The sequence below is a fragment of the Eptesicus fuscus genome, chromosome 12 (assembly GCF_027574615.1).
Source record: "Eptesicus fuscus isolate TK198812 chromosome 12, DD_ASM_mEF_20220401, whole genome shotgun sequence".
NCBI classification, from domain to species: Eukaryota; Metazoa; Chordata; class Mammalia; order Chiroptera; family Vespertilionidae; genus Eptesicus; species Eptesicus fuscus.
Genome location: NC_072484.1, coordinates 68,415,420 through 68,441,897, shown reverse-complemented (window position 1 = coordinate 68,441,897; position 26,478 = coordinate 68,415,420). Strand labels below are relative to the sequence as shown.

Sequence of the window (26,478 nt, the reverse complement as noted above, 5' to 3'; positions counted from 1 at the left end):
TGTGGAGAAATGCATCTCGTGTTCACAAAAACACCTGTTATTGCCATAGAGCAATCCTGACTCCAGGGAGTACCGGGCTCTTATGCGGAAATTAGATGTTCTTGCAGACTTTCTCACATGCATCTTTCTTCAGAAAGTTGTTCCCATTGCCGTTGCAGCCTCCGTAGTGAAACAGCACACATCCAGAAGTTGATGAGTTGTAAAACCACCGTGGGAGTTTGGCTCGACAAGGGCCCCTTTCCATTGGAAGTTTGCAATCTTCTGGGGAGACACTCGGTTGGTGATTCTGATGGTGACTCGATTGGCCTAAATAGAGAAGGTGGTTGAGAGAGGCAAACCTTATCACCTTTCCCTTCTTGTCCCATATGCCAGGGGCTAGGATGGCCACGGGCACAACTGTGAGGCTTTATACAGCAACCGAGCCCTGTACCTCTTCCCATCCAGCTCATCTGGCCCACACAGCAATGGCCTTATCCGTCCATACAGACATTGAGGTTTTTCACTTCTGGGAGTAGACAGCTGTGCTAAAAACCCCAGACTTGAGAATCCTGTTCTAGTGGATTCAAATCCACTTACTACTGTGGGATAACTGTACCAACTTAACTTCTCCAAATCTTCATTTCTTCATTTGTAAAATTAGGGAGTTGAACTCCATCATCTCTGAGCATCCTTTCAGATCTGATTTTCTAGGATTTGATGAGTAAGCTCTCTCAGGCTTCCACCTCCTGTCCCATCATCATTCTAGAGGAGATATCCTATAGGAAAGGGCTGACTTACAATCTCAGAGTGGGGTTCAAAGTTTATTCAAATTTCTAGCTGTGTGATCTTACACAAATCACCTATATCTTTGGCACTCAGTTTCCTTCATGTAAAATGGGGCATAATATTCACACTTTAGACTTACCGAAGGCTTAGAGATAACCTATGGAAAGCATTGATAAATAGAAAAGCACCAATAAATAGCAGCTGCTCTCATTCATTCTTTCCCTTCCTCGACCAAGAGAACTCTGGAGAGCAGGGGTCTCACCCTTTACCCAGCTCTAGTTTTTCTCTTTTCTGCAGCACGTTTATCATCTGTGTATTATGTATTGTCTGTCTCTCTCCCACTGGAATATGAATTCCACAAAGGCAGGGTTTCTGCTTCACTCGTTACGTTAGCCTGAGCACCTAGCACAGTAGCTGGCACACCGCATGCACCCAGCATGTATATTTGATGAAGTGAATTGCCTTGACTACGGTCTGAGATAAAGAACAGACTTCCTTTGTACTGCCACTCTCCCTTCGCTATTCCCAGCCTATTCCTGGAGCTCCCACTTCCATACCAACCTGTTCCCGCTTCCGATTGAAACTCTTGGCTGAAGGTGAGAAGCAGAAGAAATGGAAGAGAGATCCGGAGCTGCATGGTGCCACCCGGCCAGTGGCCCAGCCCGGGGTTGGCATTTTAGGGAGAAAGGGGACCAATGGGGAGAATTCTGGCTGCATATTCGGCTCATTCACTCCTAACTCTTGTTAATCACGAGTTGAGCTTCCCCTGGAACAGAGTGTCCAGCCAAAGCACATCTCTGACTCTTTTCTTTGACCTTATCTGATCTTTGGCATTTATCCAAGGCCACTTTATTACACTTCAGGGTGGAAGCTGCTGTAACAATAATAAAACAATAGGTACCATTTACTGAGTACATTTACCTTCCCAAGCACCGTATAAACTACTATTCATATATCACCTCCCTTGAACCCTGACAGGATTCCTACAAGACTTAGAATCCCCAATTTGTACGTGAAGAGAGGTTAAAGTACATTGACCATTGTCACATGGATAGTGAGTTTCAAAAGCCAGGATTGGGCTCCTCTTCTGTCCAGCTCCAGTGCCCTTGTATTATTCATTCATTCATCAAACACTTACTGAGTTCCCACTATGTGCTTCCTCTCATCCGAAGTCTCCCAGGGAATTATGAGAGGAACATTGTTGTGTAGAAGGGGCCAACTTTGTCTGGTTTAGAGAATCATCTGTCTGCAGACACACCTCAATTGCCAGGAACCAGCACATTCCCACCCACTTCCTTTCCCAGATCCTCCAGAGATTTGATTTTTTAAAAGGCAAAGCTGGCATAATTTGGTGGGATATAGTGAGTATGGGATATTAAGTCTAAGGTTGTGCTTTTGAGTTCAGGTGCTTTTTAAAAAAATATATGTTTTATTAATTTTTTACAGAGAGGAAGGGAGAGAGATAGAGAGTTAGAAACATCGATGAGAAACATCGACCAGCTGCCTCCTGCACACCTCCCACTGGGGATGTGCCTGCAACCAAGATACATGCCCTTGACCATAATCGAATCTGGGACCCTTCAGTCCGCAGGCCGACGCTCTATCCACTGAGCCAAACCGGTTAGGGCGAGTTCAGGTGCTTTTGACCTTGGGAAAGTCATGTGATCTCTCTGAGCCTCAGTTTATCAACTATACATTGAGATCAATGATGCTAGTTTAGCATACTTCCCAGAACTGCACAAGTGTTCAATGAATATACAAATGCTTCATACATTATAAATGCACACACAGACACATGCCATTTGCTGATGTGTGTGTGTGTATGTTGAACTTTTTGGAAATGGGAGTGCAAGCTAGATTAGAACCATACTTGTTATCTATAGAAATGTGTTACCCATCTTTGCACATTAGCGGTAACTCTTCCTTCTTTCTCTTTAAATCCCCTGCAGCCATGATGATACTCATTCCTTGGACATTGCTTCTCCAAACTATAGTTCACACAATGGTTGGTCAACCCTCCCATGGCCTGCTCACCTTCACTGCTTCCTCTGCCTTTATTTTCTTAAAGACTCATCTAAAAGTCTGCATTTCAACATCTTGGTAATACATCTTTTTTTTTTGCACTGTAGTGGGTCCACTAGGATTATTCCTGTCTCTTTTTTAAGCTCTCTTGGATTATCAAATCTGTTAGTCAGAAACCAAAATAATGGCAGAAGGAGGTCCCCAGGGAGTGAACAGACTGGCCTTTGCCATTCAGAGTAAAGGCAGGACTGCGTGTAGGTAGATGCTCGAGCTCCCACATTGCTCCCTCTTCTAGAGCAGCTGACCAGGAAGTGAAAACTGACCTTTTAAAACACAATTCAGGAGAGCAATTTTCATCTGGGGAGGAGGCAGTTCTACCCCCCAGGGACACTTGGCAATGTCTAGAGGCATTTCTGATTGTCACAACTTGGGGATGGGGGCGCCTACTGGCAGAGGCCAGTGATGCTACTAACTAACCATCCTACAATGCACAGGATAGCCCCACAACATAGAGTGATCTGCCCCCAAGCGTCAATAGTGCCAAGGTTAGAAAACCTTGCAGAGGAGTTATGGATATAAATATTTTTTAATTATAAAAATATTTCCAATAGGAGCCGTGTGATCAGGACTCCATGCAGTGAGGGCAGTGCTTGATGAGATGTGCCTGTACTTACTGGATGTATTTGTTGTACTTATTTGGCTGAACAGGCCTTGTGGGTGGTGTGGGAGGTACTGGCCTTTGAAAACCACTCTGTACCTGGGTTGTCCTGGGGGATCTTTGGCCTCAACTCAGTGACTTGGCTCTTCCTCAGGTGATTTGGGTGGTAAGGTTGCTAATGTTCCAGAATATGGAGGACAAGTGTAAGATTTGTTAAAAGCACATTTGAGAAAATAGCAGGAAGCTCTTGTTAGTTATCTAGCACTTGTACTCATCATAGGAGTCGTACCCTATTTCAACCATATATGTGTGTAAAGAATGAAGTTACTTTTGATTGAGATCCATTGATTTGGGTGGTGTAGAGATGGGGAAGTAAATGTGGGTGGGATTTTGAAAGAACAAAGTTTTCTCAGTCAGATTCTAAACTCCTCAAAACCTTTATCTTTTCTAGAAGGAAACAGACATCACTTCAACACCAACAATATGTCAGAGGATTTTCTGCCTTGTCTCATTACACTCTTCTAAAAAAGTCCTTGGAATAGATATTATTACCATCTTCATCTTACAGAACAGGGGAACAGGGATTTGGAGAGAAGACTTGCTTATACATATAACAAATACATTTATTATAAGCATACATATACTAAGAAAGTTTATTTCTATATTTTTACCTTATTTATATTCAAAATAAGTGTGTAGGGAGCAAAATAAGGTTGATTACTTTCAGAGTAGAGTTAATTTATATCTTCAGAAATCCAAGTAGAATTTCTAGCAGAAGATAATTATTAGCGCTCTATACCAAATAGCTTGAATATAAATAGAGGAGAGAGAAAGAGTTTATGAACCCAGGAGCCTGGAGCTTTATTCATAGGACATGAAAACTGTTCGCTGTGGGAAGCTCCAGGTTGACCCCTTTTCTGGAAGCTGTGACCCTACAAGTTTTGCATCTGCGTGGTTGGTATCATAAAGGGATGCCTGCCTTTTTTTTTTTTTTACTATGTTTGTTCTAATAATAATACTAATCTTTATTGTTTATGGAACATTAACATCCAAGGCAGTATGTTATGCACATCTTACATAACTCATCTTGTGTGCTTGTCAAAAACTCTGACACTGGTTTTATAGTTTTGCATATTTCACAGATGAGGAAACCAAGACCCAAGGAAGTTATATAAATGAGACGTGTGAAATTACATCAGAAGAGTTTTAGACCAGTAGTCCTGAACTTATAATATATCAGAGTCACCTTAAGACCTTTTATTTTATTTTAATTCAGTTTTTTAAAGACTCTAGAATCTCTGAGTTTTTAATGCACTGGTATTGGTCAGCCACTTAGGTGATTTGGCTACAGAAAAAAATCCTTGATCTGCTCAATGGCAAACAATGAATTTAAACGATTCTATGATGTTTGACCATCTTCCTCAGAAGACTTGCTAAAGTTGTTTGAGATATCTTACAACATTCATATAGCAGTACTTGTTAAATTAGAGAGGAAACTGTCCTTCCAACACAAAACCTAGGTCTCAATAACAGTGATATTGACTCAGTTCTCCCTTCCTGATATGTTGTTGCCCTAGAGTGCCGCTCACCCGTTGAGAGGCAGACGGAGCACAAGGGCTTGGACTCCCAGGTCTTCCTGGAAAGTGTGTGGTCTACAGTGCTTTACTGGGTCCCCTACTGCTCTGCACAGGTCCTCTTCATCTTCATCTTACAGAACATAAGCATACACCTACTAAGAAAGTTTATTTCTATATTTTTACCTTATTTATATTCAAAATAAATGTGTAGGGAGCAAAATAAGGTTGATTACTTTCAGAGTAGAGTTAGTGACTTTTCCCCGTCACTAACACCACTGATATCTTTTTGAACATCCCTGGGGCCAGTAAGGATGAGATAATAGGTAATAATATCTATTCCAAGGACTTTTTTAGAAGAGTGTAATGAGACAAGGCAGAAAATCCTCTGACATATTGTTGGTGTTGAAGTGATGTCTGTTTCCTTCTAGAAAAGATAAAGGTTTTGTGGAGTTTAGAATCTGACTGAGAAAACTTTGTTCTTTCAAAATCCCACCCACATTTACTTCCCCATCTCTACATCACCCAAATCAATGGATCTCAATCAAAAGTAATTTCATTCTTTACATGTTGGAAGTGCCCCAGTGATGAGAGAAAGGTCCTTTCTTTGTTCTTTCCCTAATGGTGCAAGTATGGTAACTGGGTCTCAGAGGGAAGAATGACTTGCTTATTGTCACATCGAAATTAATGGCTGGGCCAGCATTAGAATCCAGATGCCCAAGCCCAAAACTTTTTCTATTATTCATGGAACTAGTCTCACTTTATCCTGTTATTTTGGAGAAAATGTTCTCTCTGATTGCTACACATGCTCCAATTCTTTCCAATGCTCAGATCCTCCCAATAACCATGTAACCAATTCTCAGTATTAAATTTGCTCTTTGAAATACTGAGTATGGTTTCTGTGCCCATTACTAAACCCGCCCAGTAGAGTGAGAGTCTGGCCTTCCAACTTTCATAATGGAACACTGGTGTTACCTTACACAAAGACTCGCTATGGTAGGGAATTCTTCAACTGTAGGAATGGCATTAAGGTGCTGAATATTGGGCGGGGGGGGGGGGGGGCCAGGTGAAGGGAACATATGTAATACTTTCAACAGGAAAGATTAAAAAAAAAGAATTTTTAAAAACCAAAAAAAGAGAGATGCTGAATATTAAAACAACTAAGTGACAAGTAGCCATTATATCCACCCTGATTTCCAACGAGGCTGTGGGATCTGGCAACACCTGTTACACTCAAACCTGGATTTTAGCTCCAGTTTTGCTATTGATTTGCTGTGTGATCTTGGATGTCTATTTCCTACTAGAAGCTTCCATTTGTACATGTAAAAAAAAATAAGGAGGGTTATTTGGGCTGGCGGAACTCTCTAATATCCTCAGCTTGGACATCTCCTGAATTTTCAAACCATCCACAGCTTCCTGTGGGCATTTCTGGCTCTGCAGGAAGCTTTGAGGTGAGAATAAAAAGGAGAGGAAGATGAGGGGGATCTCGGGTCTGCATGGCACCATGAATAACACCAAAAGATTCCACTCGAGGTGTTCCCTAGGTTCTAATGGGCAGAGAAATGAACAAACAGTTGACAGCAGAGAGATGCAGCATCTCGCACTGAGGTTTTTATAAGGCATGGAGTTCCCTGTGCTCAGTCACAAGGGCTCTGGGCTCTTTCTGAGCAGGTGAGCAGATGCTATCAACTACAGGGCACACTGGCTATTTCCCAGGACCTCTCTGGTTCATGAGCCCCTAGGACAGATGATTCTGTTCCAGTCACTCATGTACTTCAACCCCAAGCAAGGATTGAGAAGCACCAATGGGTTGGAAAAGCCCAGGTGCTTATCAGATTGGGGAGGGCTCCTGAGCGGCCTTATCTTCTCACATTTAGAAGTACTCTTTGACACTAGTTCACCACCTTCAACTCATGGTTGGAAAACTGAGGTCCTGAGAGGAGCATTCCTGCACCCTACCCTGTCCCAACTAGGTTTTCTTGATGGAATTGTGTAAAAGAGAATTTATTTAAATTCCTGTGTTTTTAGGACACAAATATCAAGTATGACTGTGCATTCATGCTTCTATTGTATGCATCCCAACCGCAATCAAAATAAAAATATAATAATTTTTGTTCAACCATGTTCAACAAAAGACTGAATTATCTTTCCACAGAAATTGAGTTTTGTAGGATTGCTGTCATATATGTAAACACTTAATAATTAATATATATGGATCTTATGCAACATGTGATATTTATTAGCTTTTTAAAATTTGCAATTGGTTGCAATTTTCTTTCTCACTTGAAGAATATTCACTTTTTAATTTAATTTATATTTGTTTATGAAATGAACCCCCTAACTTTATAAGCTTTAGACCATACAAAACATGGATCGGCTCTGGTTCCATTCTTAAGCATCTTATGACAATTTTACTAGGCAACGGTGTCACCAGAGTTCTCGATTTGCAGGACTTTCCCACTCCTCTCTCCCTCTTTTGATGTCACTAGGACCAATGACTTCTTTTCCAAAAACTGCACTCAGGGAGCAAATGTGAATTATTCAGCCTCAGAGATATCAGACCTCACAGAGCACTTTATTAGGGAAACTGGAGGCTTCCAAAGGATAAACGGGGGCCCAAGAGTTGAAGATACAGGGTCAAAGGGCGATGGGCATTATATGTGAAGAAAAGCTGAGCTGGAGGAATAAACAAATCCTGGGGATTGGTGTTTGGAACAGCCAAGCTCTTGGCAGCGGAGATTTTGCCAGCGAAAACCAATATGGGACATCAGTCAAGCACACATGGAGAGAGCCTATGTTATGAGCCAAATCCTGGAGGTTGTTTCAGCTCAGGTTATCTTACCCAAGACCACGACCCTGTGAGGTAGCAGAAAAGAAAAGGGTGAGATACTTGGACTTTAATCCCCATAGGAACTAAGCCTTGCAGTTAATGGGAAAAGGGAGATAAGGGGTGTGTGTGTGTGTGTGTGTGTGTGTGTGTGTGTGTGTGTGTGTGTGTGTGATTTTTAGAGTATGTTTATTAATTCTGGGGACAGTGAAACTAAGGAAGGGCTTAGGGTAGAAGAAGTAACAGGAGAGAGGCTAAGTGGTGTCCTGCTTTGGCTCTATAGAAACATCATAGGAAAGAAGTGAGCCATGCAGGGCAGTGTGGACTCACTGAGAAGTAAAAGTCAGTGACAGAAGCGAGCCAAGGTGGGGCTGCTGTTAGCTCATTATAAAGTCAGAGAAAAGGGAGCCTTGAAGATGGTTCAGAGGGTTAGCCCGGGATGAGCTGCCACTGCCCACTGCTCCCCTGGTTGTAAGTCTCGCCAGGATCCTTAGCATTTAGGAGAAATAGAGATAAGAGATACGCCTGAGAAAGAGAGAAGGAAGGTGTGGGAGTGTTTGCTATAAGATCATTTTGCATCTTTTCACAGGAAGAGAAAACAGAAGTGGAGTGACTTCAGGGGCTCAGAGAGTGATCACATGATCTGGTTTTCCATTAAAGTCCCAGTTTATGTCTGTTTTCCCAATAACATAATTAATGGTATTTCCTTTTGCTCTCAAAAGTATCTTCATGCCATCAATATAGCATGTGGTTGTCCTAGCTATAATCACCTTAAGAAGGAAAGGGAGGAGAATTGTTGATGAGGTTTGGTGAGAAGTAATGGCCTCGAGTGACTGTCTGATTCATGGTGCCAAGCACTGGGCTTGTTTACTGGGCCTTCTTCTGACTTGGTCTCAGACACTTCACCACTTCAGCTTTCTATGTACCCTCTACTCATCTCATACTTGCCAACTTTGACTACTGCTTCCCTTCCCACCCTCTTTTTCTGCTACTTACCCCTTCAAAGGTGCATTCTTACTTCCTGATTGAATTGGTTATATCAGCCCCAAACCTGCTAAGTTCCTAGAACAGACCAGCCAACACCCGACCTCCCAGGGTAGCCCAGGTGAGATGGGAAATGGGACCCATGGGACTTACTTTCTTTTTTTTGCAGATGGTCTTGCAGATAGATTCAGTTTGGAAGTTGTTATTGTTCCCTAGGCAACCACCATAGATGAATTTGGAGCATGCCTGAGTTTCCTTATCATACCACCAGCGTGCAAAGAAGGCCAGGCAGGGGCCAACTACCTTTGGCAAACTGCATATGTCTGCAAGGAGATTGCAGAGTAGAGCAGTTTGGGTGCCTGCCTCCCTAGAGAACATTTCAGACATGTGCAAAGTCATGGAGGAGTGGCCTCTTACACCCCTCCATGCCTTTGCACATGCCTGGAATGTCCACCTCTCTCTCTTGCCCACTAGATACAACCCTTTTCATTATTCAAACACTTCTCAGACATCAAACACTTCTATGTTGCCTTTCCTGGCTCCGTGCTTCACTCCTTTTCTGTACTGCTTCTCAATCTTGCACACACATTTACCACTTTTATATAATTATTTGTTTGTATTTTCTGACTCCTCCATGAGAATGTGAGATTTGTGCCTTATGTCATCTTGGTATACCAGTTCCTTGCAAATAATTTGGCACTGAGTGGATGCTTCAGGAATGTTCACAGTAAAACACACACACACACACACACACACACACACACACACACACACTCTAAATAAATAAATAAATAAATAAATAAATAAAATCGCTGATGTGGTTGGGCATCGTCCTGTGCACTGAAAGGTCACTGGTTCAATTCCTGGTCAGGACACATTCTGGGGTGCAAGCTGATCCCCAGTAGGGGGCATACAGGGCACAGCCAATCCATGTTTCACTCTCATATCAATGTTTTTTTCTCTCTTTCTCCCTTCCTCTTTCTAAAGAATCAATTAAAAATATTTTTAAAAATCGAAAGCATCCTGAACTTCAAAAAGCATTTATAGAGCAAATATCTTATACATAGTGCTAAGAGGAATAAAGAGAGGTTTTTTTTTTTGTTTTGTTTTGTTTTTTAGAACCGTATAGTTGAAGATCTCGCAGGTCTTAAATTGTGGATCTTTTTACCCGGAAAAACTTTACTGAGTTCCCTGGCTACAATGAGCAAGTGGAGTCTATCATTGGTGTCAGGGAAACCAGTAAGTATTTGTAAAATGAATGAATGGATGAATACTCCTTGATGGTCTTCTTTAGAGCTCAATTATATGAGCAGAGAGGAAAGAGTGAAGGAGGACAAAGGTAGTTAGGGAAGGCATTTTGGATTTATATAGACAGAGGCCTAGAAAAAGCGCAACCAGGAAATAAAAATTGTATATCTGTGTCCTATAGCTGTTCTATCACCTGGCATTTGATGGGACTTCACTGTCTATTTGGCATCTCAGAGGATCAGAGAAAAGCAGCCAAGAGACAATGTGATCTAATGCCCACTCCCCTGCTCCCATCTTTCTTACAGGTGGAAAACTAAGTCCCTTAAAGGAAAAACTCCATTACCCACATCACATACCTAACTATGAATAGAAAAGAGATAAAATCCATGACTCCCAACACCCCCTCCTTCCAAGTCCAGGATTTGTATTAATTAAAAGATGCACCCAGACTGTTGATCAGACGCCAGCCATCAGTGAACCAGGGAAGTGGTCTAGTAATGTCAGTGTAGGTGGGCAGAAAGTGGGGGTAGGGTGTGAAGGCATTGAATAGTTCAGGGGATTTCTGAGTTACCTTGTTTGAGGTTTAAACATTTCCTTGCACAGTTAAAGTTGCAACACTTCATCTTCTCTGGGCACTGTCTGTTCTTTAGACATTGGTTTGTTTCTTTCATATCACAATGTACTTTGATTTTGGGACACATGTCTAAGGGGAGGGAAGAAAGGACTTTGAAGGGGCCAGAACACCATTCCCAGGTCTAGGGCACCACTGCCGACTTAGGGAAGTTTGTTTTCACTTCATTGTCCACAGAAAGCAGTGATCTTCAGAGGGCTTATGATTGGCACATTGCTGCCCCCATCTCCACCCCATAACAATTTACAATCTAATCCCTAAATTCAGCCTTCTCCCCTATACCCACCACCCACAAAGTTTTAAGGAGAAGGACGCTCTCCCCTAGGACTATTCTGTTCACTTAACCTTCCTGCATTTGGACTTTCTCTGAGTGAGGGTGGGGTGGGTGGAGGTGCCAGAGCTTTTGGTGATTGAGCTCTCCATTTTTGGAGTTAGATGGCTGAGCTTCTGAATTCTGTGCAACCTTTGGTATGGCAGGCACCATCTCTGATCCTCTATTACCTTATTTGCCTATGATTGTTTTGATGATTGTGTGACAAAGCTAATAAAGCAATTGGCGGCTGCCTCAGGCATAATAATAATAACTAATATTAATGAAGTACTTACTATGTACTTGTATTTTTCTCCTTAACCCTCATGACAACTCTATGGGTAAGCCCTATTAATATTCACATTTTAGGGTCAACCCTGCTGCCTTGACAAGCAGCGTGCACAGCCTACCCAGTCATCTTGACACATCGTCCACCTGGATGCATGGACCTGCAATAAGAATCAATCAGATATGAAAAGTGACATAGCTGAAATAAAGAATACCCTGGATGGAATCAACAGTAGACTGGAAGAAGCTGAGGACTGAATCAGTGAATTAGAAGACGGGTAGAAAACACACACCCATTTAGAACAACAATTGGAAGAAAAATTAAGAAGCAGGAGGAGAGTTGAAGGAAGCTTTGGGACAACATGAAATGTAACAACATCCACATCATAGGGGTACTGGAAGAATCTGAGCAAATAATAGAGAACCTGTTGGAAGAAATAATGACAGAAAAACTTCTCTGACCTGGTGAAGGAAAAAGTCACACAAGTCCAAGAAATACAGAGCGTCCCAATCAAGATGAACCCAAAACGACCCACACCAAGACCCATCAAAATAAAATGCCAAATGTTAAAGACAAAGAAAAAATATTAAAGGATGCAAGAGAGAGACAGAAAGTTACCTACAAGGGAGCTCCCATTAGACTTCCAGCGATTTCTCTCTCTTTTTTTTTTTTAATAACTAACTTCTTTTTTTTTAAAATATATTTTATTGATTTTTTACAGAGAGGAAGGGAGAGGGATAGAGAGCTAGAAACATCGATGAGAGAGAATCATCGACCAGCTGCCTCCTGCACACCCCCTACCAGGGATGTGCCCGCAGCCAATGTACATGCCCTTGACCGGAATTGAACCTGGGACCTTTCAGTCCGCAGACCAATGCTCTCTCCATTGAGCCAAACCGGTTTTGGCTGATTTCTCAATAGAAACACTTCAAGCCAGAAGGCAGTGGCATGAGTATACAAAGTAATGAAAAGCAAGGGACTGAATCCAAGACTACTCTATCCAGCAAGGCTATAATTCAAAATTGAAGGTGAAATAAAGAGCTTCATAGACACACACACACAAAAGGCTGAAGAAATTTATTACCACCAAACCAGCACTTCAGGAAATGCTAAAGGGACCGTTGTAAGAAGAAGAAAGAGAGAGAGCAACACAGACATAAAGAATAAAAGTGGCAATAAATAAGTACCTATCAATAATAGCCTTAAATGTAAATGGCTTAAATGTTCCAATCAAAAGACATAGGGTAGCTGAATAGATTAGAAAACATGTTACCTGCCAATTGCTTTACTAGCTTTACCACCCATATATATGTTGTCTATAAGAGACCCACCTCAGAATAAAAGACTCACGTAGGATGAAAGTGAAGGGATGAAAAATTTTTTTCCATGCAAATGGAAATGGAAAAAAAGCTGGGGTAGCAATACTAATATCTGACAAAATAGACTTCAAAATGAAAGCCATAACAAAAGACAATGAAGGCCACTTCCTAATACTAAAGGGACTGACACAATAAGAGGATATAACCCTGGTAAATGTTAATGCATCTAATATAGAAGCACCCAAATATATTTTAAAAACTTCTGGCCTTAGCCAGTTTGGCTCAGTGGATAGAGTGTCAGCCCTTGGACTGAAGGGTCCTGGGTTTGATTCTGGTCAAAGGCATGTACCTGGGTTACAGGCTCAATCCCTACCCCAGTTGGGGCATGTGTGAGGGACAACCGATTGATGTGTTTCTCTCACATAGATGTTTCTCTCTCGGTCTTTCCCCCTCCCTTCCACTCTCTCTTAAAAAAAAATCAATGGAAAAATATTCTTAGGTGAGGATTAACAACAACAACAAAACAAACAAACAAACAAAAGACTTCTGGAGGACTTTGAGGGAGAGATTGACAGCAATCATAGTAGGGGACTTTAACACCCCACTGACATCACTGGGTGGATCTTCCATACAAAATATCAGCAAGGAAACAGGGACACTAAATGACACACTAGATAAAATGGATTTAATTAATATTTACAGAACATTTCAACCAGAGCTACAGAATATACATTCTTTTCAAGTACACATGGGACATTCTTAAAAATAGACCACATGTTAGGACACAAACTAAGTCTCTACAAGTTCAAGAAGATTTAAATCATATCAAGCATCTTCTCAGGTCACAATTGCATGAAACTAGAAATCAACTACAATAAAAATACTCCAAAACATTCAAACACATGGAAGCTAAATAGCAAGTTATTAAACAATGAATGGGTTACCAATGAGATCAAAGAAGAAATAAAAACACTTCCTGGAAACAAATTAAAATGAACACACAACAACCCAAAATCTATGGGGCACAGCGAAAGCAGTCCTGAGAGGGAAATTCATAGCACTATAGGCCTATCTGAAGAAACAAACAAACAAAAAATTTCTAATAAACTATCTAACCCTACACCTTAAAAAATTAGAAAGAGAACAAGAAAATCCCAGAGCAAGTAGAAAGAAGGAAATAATAAAGATCAGAGTGGAAATAAATGATACAGAGGCTTAAAAAAAATACAAAAGATCAATGAAACCAAGAGCTGGTTTTTTGAAAAGATAAACAAGATTGATGAACCTTTAGCCAGACTCATCAAGAAACAAAGAGAGCCCTGGCCAGTTTGGCTCAGTGGATAGAGTGTTGGCCTGTGAACCAAAGAGTCCAATTCCTGGTTAAGGGCATGTGCCTCGGTTGCAAGTTCCCCAGCCCCAGTAGGAGTGCATTCAGGAGGCAACCAATCAATGTGTCTCTCTCTCCCCCCCCCCCTCCCTCCACTCTCTAGAAAGCAATGGAAAAATATCCTCGGGTGAGGATTAAAAACAAAAAAAGAAACAAAGAGAGATAACCCAAATAAATACAATCAGAAACTAAAGAGGTGAAGTAACCACTGACACCACAGAAATATAAAGTGTTGTAAGAAAATACTTTGAACAACTATATGCCAACAAAGTGGATGACTTGGATGAAATGGACAAATTCCTAGAAAAATATAATCTTCCAAAACTGAATCAGGAAGAATCAGAAAACTTGAATAGGCTGATAACAACTGATGAAATTGAAGCAGTAATAAAAATACAGGAAACAAAAGCCCTGGCCCAGGCGACTTCACAAGGGAATTTTACCAAATATTCAAAGAAGAACGAACATCTATCCTCCTCAATCGATTCCAAAAAATCCAAGAGGGTGGAACACTTCCAAGCTCTTTTCATGAGGCCAGTTTTATTCCAAAACTAGATAAAGACACTCTACCAAAGGCATATTTCACAGATCTAGAACAAATACTCCAAAAATTCATACAGAACCTAAAAAGACCCCTATCAATCTTGAGAAAGAAGAACAAAGTTGGAGAGATCACAATATCCGATATCAAGCTATACTACAAACCCACTATAATCAAAACATCCTGGTACTGGCACAAGAACAGGCATATACTAGTAGATCCATGAAACAGAACAGAGAACCCAGAAATCAACCCAAGCTGTTATGCTCAATTAATATTTGACAAAGGAGGCAAGAGCATACAATGGAGTAAAGACAATCTCTTCAATAATTGGGATAATTGGACATGTAAAAAAAAAACACACCAAGAAATTATACCACCAACTATATCATACACAAGAATAAACTAAAAAAAAAAAAATGGTTAAACGACTTAAATGTAAGATGTGAAACCATAAAAATCCTGGAAGAAACCATAGGCAGCCAAATATCAGACATTTCATGTAGCAGAATTGTCACTGATACAGAAGCTAGGGCAAAAGAAACAAAGGAAAAAATTAACAAATGGGACTACATTAAAATAAAAAGCTTCTGCACAGCAAAAGAAACCAGCATCAAAATGAAAAGGAAACCCATTGTATGGGAGAACATGTTTACCAATGATACATCAGATAAGGGGTTAATTTCCAAAATACATAAAGTACTCATAAAACTCAACAAAAGGAAGACAAACAATCCAATTAAAAAATGGGCTGAGGACCCAAATAGACACTTCTCCAAAGAGGACATACAAATGGCCAAGAGACTTATGAAAAAAATGCTCAGTGTCACTAATCTTCAGAGAGATGCAAATTAAAACGACAATGAGGAGAAGTGCACAGGGGCCACTGCGGTAGGCAGGCGGTCTGGTGTCACCCAGGCCAGGCAGGGTACGGGGTGAAGGTACCCCCGCACAACACCTTCCAGACCAGGCCCTACATGCCTGTTCTTGTGAGCCTCGTGGTGGAACAGCTGCTTGACCCATTCACATGGAGGATGAAAGCTCTACCTAAAACATGATGTGAGTGGAAGAGGCTGTCATTATGAAAATGGTACGGCACTCGAACAGACACTTAGAACAGCTCTCATCTCAAAGAACCCCGTGCTCGTGTCCCAGTATGAGAAGGTTGATGCTGCAGAGTGGTGTTTGATGAACGAAGACTTCCAACCAGCCAGTGATCTCTTTGGACCCATTACCTTGCATTCTCCATCAGATTGGACCACCTCTCATCCTGAGCCTCCCCAAGACTTTGAAGGGTTTTTAAATGATCCTTCCAGAAAGACACCTGCTCCAGAGAAACACAGTATTTATATACAGTGCATTGGATCTCTAGGGAACACCAGAATTATCAGTGAAAAATCTATTAAATGGCTCAAGGGCTACTGTGAAGCAGTTTTCTATGGCTTGACAGTAAAACGCCTAGAACCAGTTCCTGTCTCTGCAACAAGGTGTTCCTTTACTGTCAGTGATAACACACAACACCTTCAAATCCATGCAGGGCACATCCTGAAGTTCTTAAAAAAGAAGAAACCTGAGGATGACTTCTGTGTTGCGGGAATAACAATGATTCATCTTCACCCAAGAGACTCCTGAAATTTTGTCTTTGGACAGGCCTCTCTGACAGATGGTGTGGGGATATTCAGCTTTGCCAGATATGGCAGTGATTTTTACAGCTCAAGCTATGAAAGCAATGTGAAGGTGCCGCAGAAAAGAATCTTCAAGTGGCTATTCGGTGTTTGATAGCTATTATACTCCTGAAATGACTAATGTTTTGCTGCTTCAGTCCTTTTGACACATATGTGGACTTCGACACTGCAGTGGATTGCATGCCTAGTGCAAGGCTCCAACCGCTTGGAAGAAGCTGACCAGCGCCCCCTAAATCTGTGCCCTATCTGTTTACACAAGTTGCAGTGTGCTATTGGCTTCAACGTTGTAGAAAGATACAAAGGGCTGGTGAGGTGGATTGGTGATGAATCTGCTGACACACCGAGTCACTCCAAAGCATAGTCGTGAGAATAATGTGAATTTGCCCTGTGGGAACCTTTACAGAGTGGATAATAATGAAATGCCTTGCTGGTGTCAAAAATAAGAACCTTCAAATAGGAGTAATTAAAATAAAAATGTGCACATTAAAAACAAAAACAAAAAAATGAGAATGAGGTACCACATCACACCTGCCAGAAGGCTACCATCAATGAATCAACAAACAACAAGTGCTGGTGAGGATACGGAGAAAAGGGAACCCTAGTTCCCTGCTGGAAGGTACAACCTCAGACTGGTACAACCACTATGGAAAATAGTGTGGCGTTTCCTCAAAAAATTATAAATGGAACTCCCGTTTGATGCAGTGATCCCACTTCTAGGAATATATCCTAAGAAGCCTGAAACACCAAATAGAAAGAATGTATGTAACCCTATGTTCATAGCAGAGTTATTTACGATCGCTAAGATCTGGAAACAGCCCAAGTGCCTGCCCATCAGTAGATGAATGGATAAAAAAGCTGTGGTCTACTTACACAATGGAATACTATTCAGCTATAAAAAAAGAAAGATTTCTTACCCTTTGAGAGAACATGGAGGGACCTGGAGAGTATTATGCTAAGCAAAGTAAGCCAGTCAGAGTAAAACAAATATCATATGATCTCACTTATATGTGAAATCTAATGAATAAAATAAACTGACAAAATAGATCCAGAGACATAAAAGTATGCAACAGACTGATGATTCTCAGAGGACTGGAAGAGATTAACCAAAGAACTTATATACATATATGCATAACCCGTGGAAACAGACAGTACTTCCATGAAGGCCTGGGGAGGAGCAGGAGTGGACAGGCAGGGGTCAATGGTGGGGGGAGGGGAGAAAGGGACATCTGTAATACTTTCAACAATAAAGATAAAATATAAAATATTCACATTTTCTAAACAGAGGAACCTAAAGCACGGGGAAGTTAGGAGAACTTGCCCAACATCATACAGCTGCTAAGAAGTAGAGCCAGGATTTGAACCTGTGAAGTATGGCTCCACTATGGTCTGAATGCTCTGTGTGTTTTAGCTGCTAATTATGAGGGTCTTCATATCTCAGCATTTCAAGGGACTTCCAGAGACCATTCTTTACCCCAAAGGCAAGGATCCCCTGTGGGTGTGGGAAGACTTTCGGGGCCTACAATGGGAAGGGTAGTGCTAGGGGGAGTGGCCTTTCATATGGAGAAGACCCTTAAGCTTCCCAGTTCCCTTAGTTTGTTTCCTGTGAAATCTCCTCTCATAATGATGGTGTGGGGGTGTGGGGGTCAGTTGCCACAGACAGTTTCCTGCATTTCCAGAGGCATTTTACCTGAAAAGAAGAATCCAAATATCTCCCCTCTTTCCCACCCAGGATCCCAGGCTGAGGTGGGGGAAAGCATTTCTCAGGGATAGAATTATTTGTTCTTTCCTCCCATCTGAGTTCCATTTCTCCACTGAGAGGACTGAGTCCCCAATACTTACTTAAGAACCCCTCAACCAGCTCAGGTTCCTGGACACCACCCAGGAGGATGAACGGCACCAGTATTGACAGAAGTCCTGAGAGCCCCATTTTAGGAGGGGCTGGTCTGGTGGCACCAAAATTAAGAACAATGCTAAGCAGCAGCTTCAGAGCTTTTGGCTGCCCTGACACAGCTTAACACTCCAAGAGTGTCACTGGAGACCAGCCTGCTACTCTCCCTCCTCCAAGGAACACCAAGTCCCCGAGGCCATCAGTGGTACTAGCTGACACCCACAGCACCAACCCTGCGGGAAGGGGCTCTTGATAGGCAGCATTTAGTCCTCAAGTGAGCTGAGGCTCTCTCTGGCTGTCTGGTCAACCAGAGAGAGAAGGGGCAAAGTTTATCTGGGGCTTCTAAACTCCTTTAGCAGAGGGAATGTTCAATTCCAAGGTCTTTCATTTTTCAGGGAGAGTTTGGAGGTCAAGAGTATCCTAGGTCTTGTCTTTTTTTTCAACCTTACTCTTCTCCTGGCATGTTTATTTTTCTGTCTGCTTGTTTTTCCTCACACTGTTTATTTTCTTCTCTCTGTGCCTCTTCTACTCTGTCCCTGTCTTTTTCTCTTTTTTTCTGTGAGTCTCTCACAGTCTGGGTCTCTTTCTCCCTGCCCTTCTATTTCCCTCGGGTCCTTTTCCTCTTTCTTCTCTTTGGGCCACCCCTTTTCTTTAACCATCATCAAAGAGTAAAGCTATTGCCATGAATAGCATGGAAGGAAGGAGAAGGCTGATTCCAGATTGAACCAAATCTTCAGAGTGCCTATCAAGATCATGGTGCTTTGAAAGCCCGAGAGAATGTTAGGTCCAACGGAGAGCTTCTATCGTCAGGTTCAATTTGGAATAGGTGATGCAGGAGGGAAATAGTAAATAAATGTCAGTTATGACCCCAGAACCAGCTGAATCAGTGGGTGGGGCCTTAAGATTATTCCACTGAACTTTCCAATTTAAGGCTTGAAGCATCAGTAAGACATACTCGCAGCTCACCTGCAGCTGCAATTCTAATGAACATTATTTTTTCTAATCCATTTTTTATAATTGAGATGGAATTCACATTATATAAAATTAACCATTTTAAGTGAACAGTTAAGTGGCTTTTTAGTACCTTCATGATGTTGTGTAACCATCACCTTTGTTAGTTCCAAAACATTTTCATCACAAGAGAAAACTCCACACCCATTAGCAGTCACTCTCTATTTTCCCCCAGCCTTACTCCAGCCCCTGGCAACCACTAATCTATTTTCTACCTCTATGAGTTTGCTTATTCTGGATATTTTATATGAATGGAATCATAGAGTGTATGGCTTTTTGTGACTGGTTTCTTTCACTTAGCGTAATATTTTTGAGGTTCACCCACAGTGTAGCACGTATTCATGCTTCCTTCCTTCTTATGGCAGAATAATATCGAGTGCATATTGATGGCTTTCCATTTCAAGCATCAGAGTCTCTACTTCTCTGCTGAGAGTTTTCTCTGGCTCCTGGGAGCTTGCTCAGATTCCATACAGAACAGCCTGGAAGAATGAGGGACTTCATGCCCCCCAGACATCTGGGAGAATATGGGACTCAGTGGATACACAACTCAGCTTCCCCATAACTGAAGACGGAGACATGTTTTACATGGTCTTGTGGAAGATCTCCAGAAGAATTAAGCTACAGTTTGCACAGTGGTAACCAGCTCATTATCAACTACTTGCTTTCCTGTATCACTTACCCACTCCTCACATTTATCTCCCAAATAAACTACTTTTACCCATGCCCTTGTCCTAGGATCAATTACTGGGGTATTCAAACTAAGGCAATGCCCAGGAGCCCTTGTCATAAAAAGGGTCTTGCAATTTTTTTTAAGAAACAGAGGAGAATAACAATATCCCTGGGGTATCAATTTTCAAGTTTCTGATTTTCTTCACTCCCTTTAATGGTGTCTTCAGAAGCCTCAGTAAGCTTTTACTCTCCACAAACCATAATGTGCCAACAGATGTGAGTCATTCAGCCTTAGAGGCACAGGATCAAATAGAGTACTTTATTGGGGAAAATTGGGAGCTACATAGGTATAAACAGGGGTTGCTGGAAGTTGGATGGTAGAAATGGAATCAAAACATGATATTTTATATGAAAAGAGGCTAAAATGGAAGAAGGGGGAAGCAGATTCAGGGGTTCAGTCTTGGGAAGGGCTAAGGCCTTGGAATGCTGGGAGTGGAGCAGAGGAAGCCAACTTGGAGTGCCGATCAGGCACACAGACAGAGCCTTGAGTCATGAGCCAAATCCTGGTGGAGTTCCGGTTAATTCGTATACATTCAGGATTAGAAGCCTGTTGAGAATGTAGACCAAGACCAGCTGAGCATCTTGGGCTTATCTTCAGAACTAGTCTTGAAGTTGTGTTTGAACATTTCCACAGGACATTAAACAGAAGTGAGTTTACTTTGGGAAGCTATACATCTCCTTAAAGGAAAAATGGATGTGGATGGGAGTAGATTACTAGCAAGGCATTGTAATGAGGAAATTAATGGGCTGGGTGGTTGGTCAACATGCCCAGCGCTAGGCTGGGTGTCATGTGACCTCTGTGAAGTTTGGTCTCTGAGATTTCACCACATCTGCACCCTCCCTCCACTTGCCAGCTTTGATTCATGACCACGTTTTTTCCCAGTCTCAGTTCCCAGAAAGCCCCTGTCCAACCCTCTGTGAGATGTATTCTTTCCTCCTGCTTGGAGCTGATTGTGTCAGCACCTAGTCAGCCAAGGATGCAGCCATTTAGAATGGACTAGCCAACACCCAGACCTCCCACGTGGCCCTGATGAGGATGGGATATCGGGGCCCTTGGGACTCACGTTTTTTGGAGCACATATTCTGACACAGGTCTTTGGTTTGGAAGTTGTTGTTGTTTCCTTGGCAGCCACCATAGATGAAGATGGAACAGGTATCATTTTTCTTATCATACCACCAGCGACGAAAAAAAGCCATGCAGGGACCAGGATTTTTCGGCAAACTGCATATATCTGCAGGGAGATCCCAGAGTTGAGAACTTAGAGTGCCCACCCTGAAAAAATACAACTGTTATTGTCCCTTTGGCAACCCCCATAGGATGAAATTGAGCAGGCTCCTTTTCACCTTATCACACCTTGGGGCCCAGCTCCATTGATGTATTGTGCACATTTGCAGGGAGACCCTAAAGTGGAGCTGTTTGGGCATCTGCCTCCCTGGAAAACATCGGTATCTCCCTTCCCTTCTGGTCACTGGCCTCATTGTCTCCTCTGAGAGTGAGGAGACTCTGGTTTTAAGATTCTTTTCCTAATTCAGTGTCTGCCCGTCGACCTCCCACATTACCTATCTTGTCCTCGACTTCCATTTCTGTAAAATGGAAATGCAAAGTCTCACCCTGCTTGTTGCACAGGGCTGTCCTGAGGGCAAGTGGGACCACCCTCATGGCCCTCTAAGTTACGAGCTCTTTGACTGTATCTGAACGTGCAGCTTTGAGCACAGTGCTTGGCAGAGAGTAGCTGATCAATAAACATGCCCTGAATAAATAAAAGATGTGGAAATTAGAAATTATAAGCCATTTACTCTGCCTTCCAAAGCATGCCAAGAAGAGACTATGTGATCATGAGTAAAGTCCAATGCAGGGAAGGTGAGAGTAGTTTTTCAGATGGTCAAGGCCCCTTTCTTCCTGTGGTTAGTTTCATTCCTGTTATGGAATGAATTGCATTTCCCCCCACCCCCACCCCCCAGCTCATTTATATGTTAAAGTCCTAATCCTCAATACCTCAGAATGTGACCCTATTTGGAAATGGAGATGAGTTATACTGGAATAGGGTGCATCTCTAATCCAGTATGACCAATGTCCTTAGAAAAAGGAGAAATTTGTTCACAGACACACACAGGGAGAGCACCATGCGAAGTTGAAGACCGAGGTCTACAAGCCCAGGAATGCCAACCGTTCCCAGCATACCCCCAGAAATTAGGCGAGAGGCACGGAGCAGATTCTCACACACAACTGAGAAAGAACCAACCCTGCCAACACTTGACCTTGGACTTCTAGCCTGCAGAACAGTGAGACAACACATTGCTGTTGCTAAAGCCGCCCAGTCTGTGGTACTTTGTTTCAGCAGCCCTAGCAAACCAAAACAGGTCCGAACTAAACTGCTAGTTCAGCTGAACAGTTAAGTCCTATTGATTTTCACTTCCTCACAGCTTACATCTCTGCCACTCTTTTTCTTAAATTTTCATTTATTTATTTTTCAATTATAGTTGACATTCAATATTATATTAGTTTCAGCATAGTGGTTAGACATTTTTATAACTTACAAAGTGGTTTCCGTAAGTCTAGTATCCATATGACACCTTAGCAGGAGTCCTCAAACTTTTTAAACAGGGGGCCAGTTCACTGTCCCTCAGACCATTGGAGGGCCGGACTATAGTTTAAAAATAACTATGAACAAATTCCTATGCACACAGCACATTTCTTATTTTGAAGTAAAAAAACAAAACGGCAAAAACACCCGCATGTGGCCTGCAGGCCATAGTTTGAGGACGCCTGCCTTACAGAGTTAATACAATATTTTAAATTTTTTTCAATTACAGTTGACATTCAATATTATTTTGTCTTAGTTTCAGGTGTGCAGCATAGTGGTTAGACAATCATACTTTACCAAGTGTTTCCCCTGATATTTCCAGTATCCAACTAGCACTATACATAGTTAGTACAATATTATTGGCTATATACATCCCTGGGACTATTTTGTAACTGTTAATGTGTACTTCTTAGTACCTTTATCTTTTCCACTCAATCCTGGATCCTCCTCCCATCTGGCAACCATTAATTTGTTCTCTGTATCTTTGACTGTTTCTATTTGTTTTGTTTTTTAGTTTCCACATATAAGTGAAATAATATGTATTGGTCTTTTTTGTCTGACTTGTTTCATGGGGCTGTAGCATAATACCCTCTAGGTTGATCCACATTGTCACAAATGGGAAGATTTCATTCTTTCTTATGGCCGAGTAATATTCCATGCATGTATGCACCACATCTGGTGCTCTCTTTAAGTCTCAGTGTCTCAAGCCTGGGCTATTGAAATGACCTCAAATCGATCTTCCTGCCTCCATCCCTGACCCCTCCAACCCACCCCTCATGCTGCCCACCAGAGAGAAGGTCCTGGTGGATCTGAAACACATCCTGATCACATCATTCCACACTAAGACCTTGACTTTGTGACAAAGTCTCCTCATGACCCACAGGCCCTTCACGATCTGCCTCCTGTTTTCGACTCTGGACCTTCCCCTACCACAGTACCCTTCTGAGCTACACACTCCTGCAACCTTCAACACACCATGCTATCCCACACTTTCACACCTCTCACTCTATATTTCCTCTGCCACCCCACTGTTGTTCATTACTGACACTCCTATTCCCCCTTCAAAATCTTTTTCAGACATCAACTCCTTTATGGTGTTTTTGACTCCATCCTGCATTCCACACCCCCACAGGTGCTAAATTGAACCTGCATTTTTCTATGGTGCTTCTGAGTTGCATGTGCATGTTTGTCATTTGTTTATGTCTTTGGTCTCACCTGTGAGGTTGTGAATTTTCGAATGAGCAGGGTTGTGTTTGATTTCATCTTGGAACCCCATTCTTAGCAGGAAGTCTGAATTTGGCAGAATGTTGAGGGTAAAACAATGAAGAAGTAAAGACTCTTTGCCCTAGCTGGTTTGGCTCAGTAGATAGAGGGTCAGCCAATGAACTGAAGGGTCCAGGGTTCAATTCTGGTCAAGGGCATGTACCTCACCCCGGTCAGAGAGTGTGCAGGAGGCAACCAATTGATGTGTCTTTCTCACATCGATGTTTCTCTCTCTGCCTCTTACCCTCCCTTCCACTATCTCTAAAAAAATCAATGGGAAAAATATCTTTGGGTGAGGATTAACAATAAATAAATAAATAAATAATCTTTGACCTGGACTGAATAAGTCATTCATTGAACACATACCATGTGCTAGATACTTTAAGAGACAAAGAAAAGGCATGGCCTCTGCTATTTATGATCTCTCTCTCTCTCTCTCTCTCTCTCTCTTTCTCTTTCTGTCTCTCTCTCGCTCTCCTCCACCTTCCCTCTGTTACACTCTCTCTGAAAAGCAATGGAAAAATTATCCTCGGGTGAGGATTAATAAAAACACAGACAAAACAAACAAACAAACGAAGAATCTTTGTTAGTCTTTCAGGAACCCAGGGAAATGGGGATGGAGTGAAGACTGTAGCAGCAAAGGAAAAACTCTCTAGTCTGAAGCGGTCAGGGGAGATTTCCTGGTGCTGTTAGATTTACCATGTTAGGCAGAGAGGCGGGCACTCTAGAGCAAGAAGCTAGATGATACCATTCGCAGCAACAATGTTGGTATATGGTGGGCCAACAATGGCCACTGGGGACTCAAAGAGTAAGCGTGGAAACTAGCCAAGAGACCATCTGATTCAGTCACACCCTTGCACCCCTTTGCAGGGGAAAACGAAGCCCAGACAAAATGAAGACATTGCCTAATGTCAGACATCATATGAGGGGCAGGGATGAATGTAGATCCCAGGTTTCCCAAGCCCAGCAGTGTTGCTCAGACACCTACCCTTAGCACACCAGGGACAAAGCCAGCTCAAGCGGGCAGAAGGTGAGGGTTTGGGTAGAAGGATTGGTTAGTCAGAGGCTCTGAATAATACCTTGTTGGAGGTCTAAACATTTTTTCCCACAGTTGAAGACACAGCACTTCTTCTTGTCCGGACAGGTTTTGTTCTTCGAACACTCATCCCTTTCTTTGAATTCGCATTTCTCTCGGATTCTGGGGCATCTCCCTGTGGAAGAGACAGTTTTACAACCATGAGTCATGGAGGGCACAGTGCCCATCTTCTCCAGACCCGAGGCAGCTCTGGGGAGCCAGGGAAGTTTGCTTTTACTTTGTTCTTCCCAGGAGTCCTTTTCCTCAGGGTGTCCTCCTGTATTTCCCAGCACTGCCTGCACCACCCTCCTTCCTGACCACCCCTCACTCTCTACCTTCTTATCCCATCCCTAGTCCCACCACCAGCCCAGCCCGTCTAAGGTAGGATTTCTCATCCTTGATACTAGTGACATTCCAGTTGGATAATTATTTGATGGGAGAGAAGAGCTGTCCTGCGCATCATAGGATGTTTAGCAGCATCCCTGGCCTCTACCCACTAGATGTCAATAGCACACCCAGTTGTAACCAAAAATGTCTCCAGACTTTGCAAATGTCCCCTGGAAGGCAAAATCACCCTATTAAAAGCCACTGGTCTAAGCAAATCTGGTCATTTTGGCCTGGTCAGGGAGTCAGTGTTCGGGAATTCCTTCTTGAGGGGGAGGAGTGTATTGCACAGTGATTAATACCACTCGCCCTGGCATCAGACAGTTAGGTTTTTAAATTCTTAACTCTTGGTTTACCACTTACTCTCTCCGAGCCTTGGTTTCTTCATTTGTAAAATCGTTTTAGCCTCACAGAGTTATGAGGAAGAAATGAGACAACACATATAAAGCTATAATTACAGTAACTGATGCAGTTATATTAACTCTCATTTAATCCCCGTAATAGTTCTATTAATATCCCCATTTGGCAGATAAGGAAACTGAAGAAGGTGAAGTTTAAGTAACTTGCCCAAGATTACATGGCTACTAAGTGGTGGGACCAGAATTTGGACCCACCAAGTCTGACTCCAGATCCCTCCCTTTAAATCCCTACTTTCTGAGTGCTCTGTAAAATGGTAGCAATTAACATTATTACTATATAGTCATGGAATATTACTGTCTTAATTTCAGAGGAACTTCTGGATACTGTCCTTTATCCCAAAGTCAAGGAACCTTTGGAGGTGCAGAGCTACTTTATAAGACTGTATTCGAAATAATCAGGAATCGATAGGAATGATGTCCCAAGAAAGGGAGCTATTTTTGTGTGAGGTAAGAGGAAGGTTCCTTAAGCTCCCAGGGTTCTTATAGACCCTCCCACAAATATTATATCCTATGACTCTTCCCAGCCCCTCCCCACCTTCCCCCAAGAAAGACCCTCTACTTCAAAGGGGCAGTAAGGGTTACCTTGGGTCTGGATTCTTGCATTCATAGAAGGGACCTTCCACAGAGAGGGAAATAGGATGAAATATTCCAAATATCTCTCTCCTTTCCCAACCCAGGACCAAGGCTAAGATAGTGAAAAGTAACTCTAGTTACTTGAGACCCCATTACTTACTTGGAGAGAGCAAGTCAGTCAGACTAAATCCTTGGACATTCTCTAGAAGGATGGATACCACCAGGATCCTCAAAAGTCCAGAAGACACCATTCTAAAGAAGAGCTGGCCTGTCCGTCTGGTGGTTCGAGAACATAAAAATGTCTGGCTGCC

At 42.3% G+C, this 26,478-nt stretch overlaps 2 protein-coding genes across 3 annotated transcripts; both read right to left on the bottom strand.

Moving 5' to 3' along the window:
• Positions 1-26,478, bottom strand: LOC103304214 (eppin). Of its 2 annotated transcripts, none has more exons than XM_028137680.2 (4): positions 26,328-26,476; positions 24,796-24,927; positions 20,933-21,100; positions 1-306 (listed from the first exon to the last, which is right to left on the bottom strand). In XM_028137680.2, the coding sequence occupies exons 1-4, from the start codon at positions 26,416-26,418 to the stop codon at positions 92-94; spliced, it is 606 nt and encodes a 201-aa protein (XP_027993481.1). In that variant the 5' UTR covers positions 26,419-26,476; the 3' UTR covers positions 1-91. The 2 variants fall into 2 exon arrangements, with proteins under 2 accessions (XP_027993481.1, XP_027993486.1); XM_028137685.2 differs by lacking the exon at positions 1-306 and adding an exon at positions 20,144-20,415 and having other exon boundaries at positions 26,328-26,478.
• Positions 1,285-18,167, bottom strand: WFDC6 (WAP four-disulfide core domain 6). Its single transcript, XM_054724231.1, has 3 exons — positions 18,080-18,167; positions 10,650-10,781; positions 1,285-1,355 (listed from the first exon to the last, which is right to left on the bottom strand). The coding sequence occupies exons 1-3, from the start codon at positions 18,165-18,167 to the stop codon at positions 1,285-1,287; spliced, it is 291 nt and encodes a 96-aa protein (XP_054580206.1).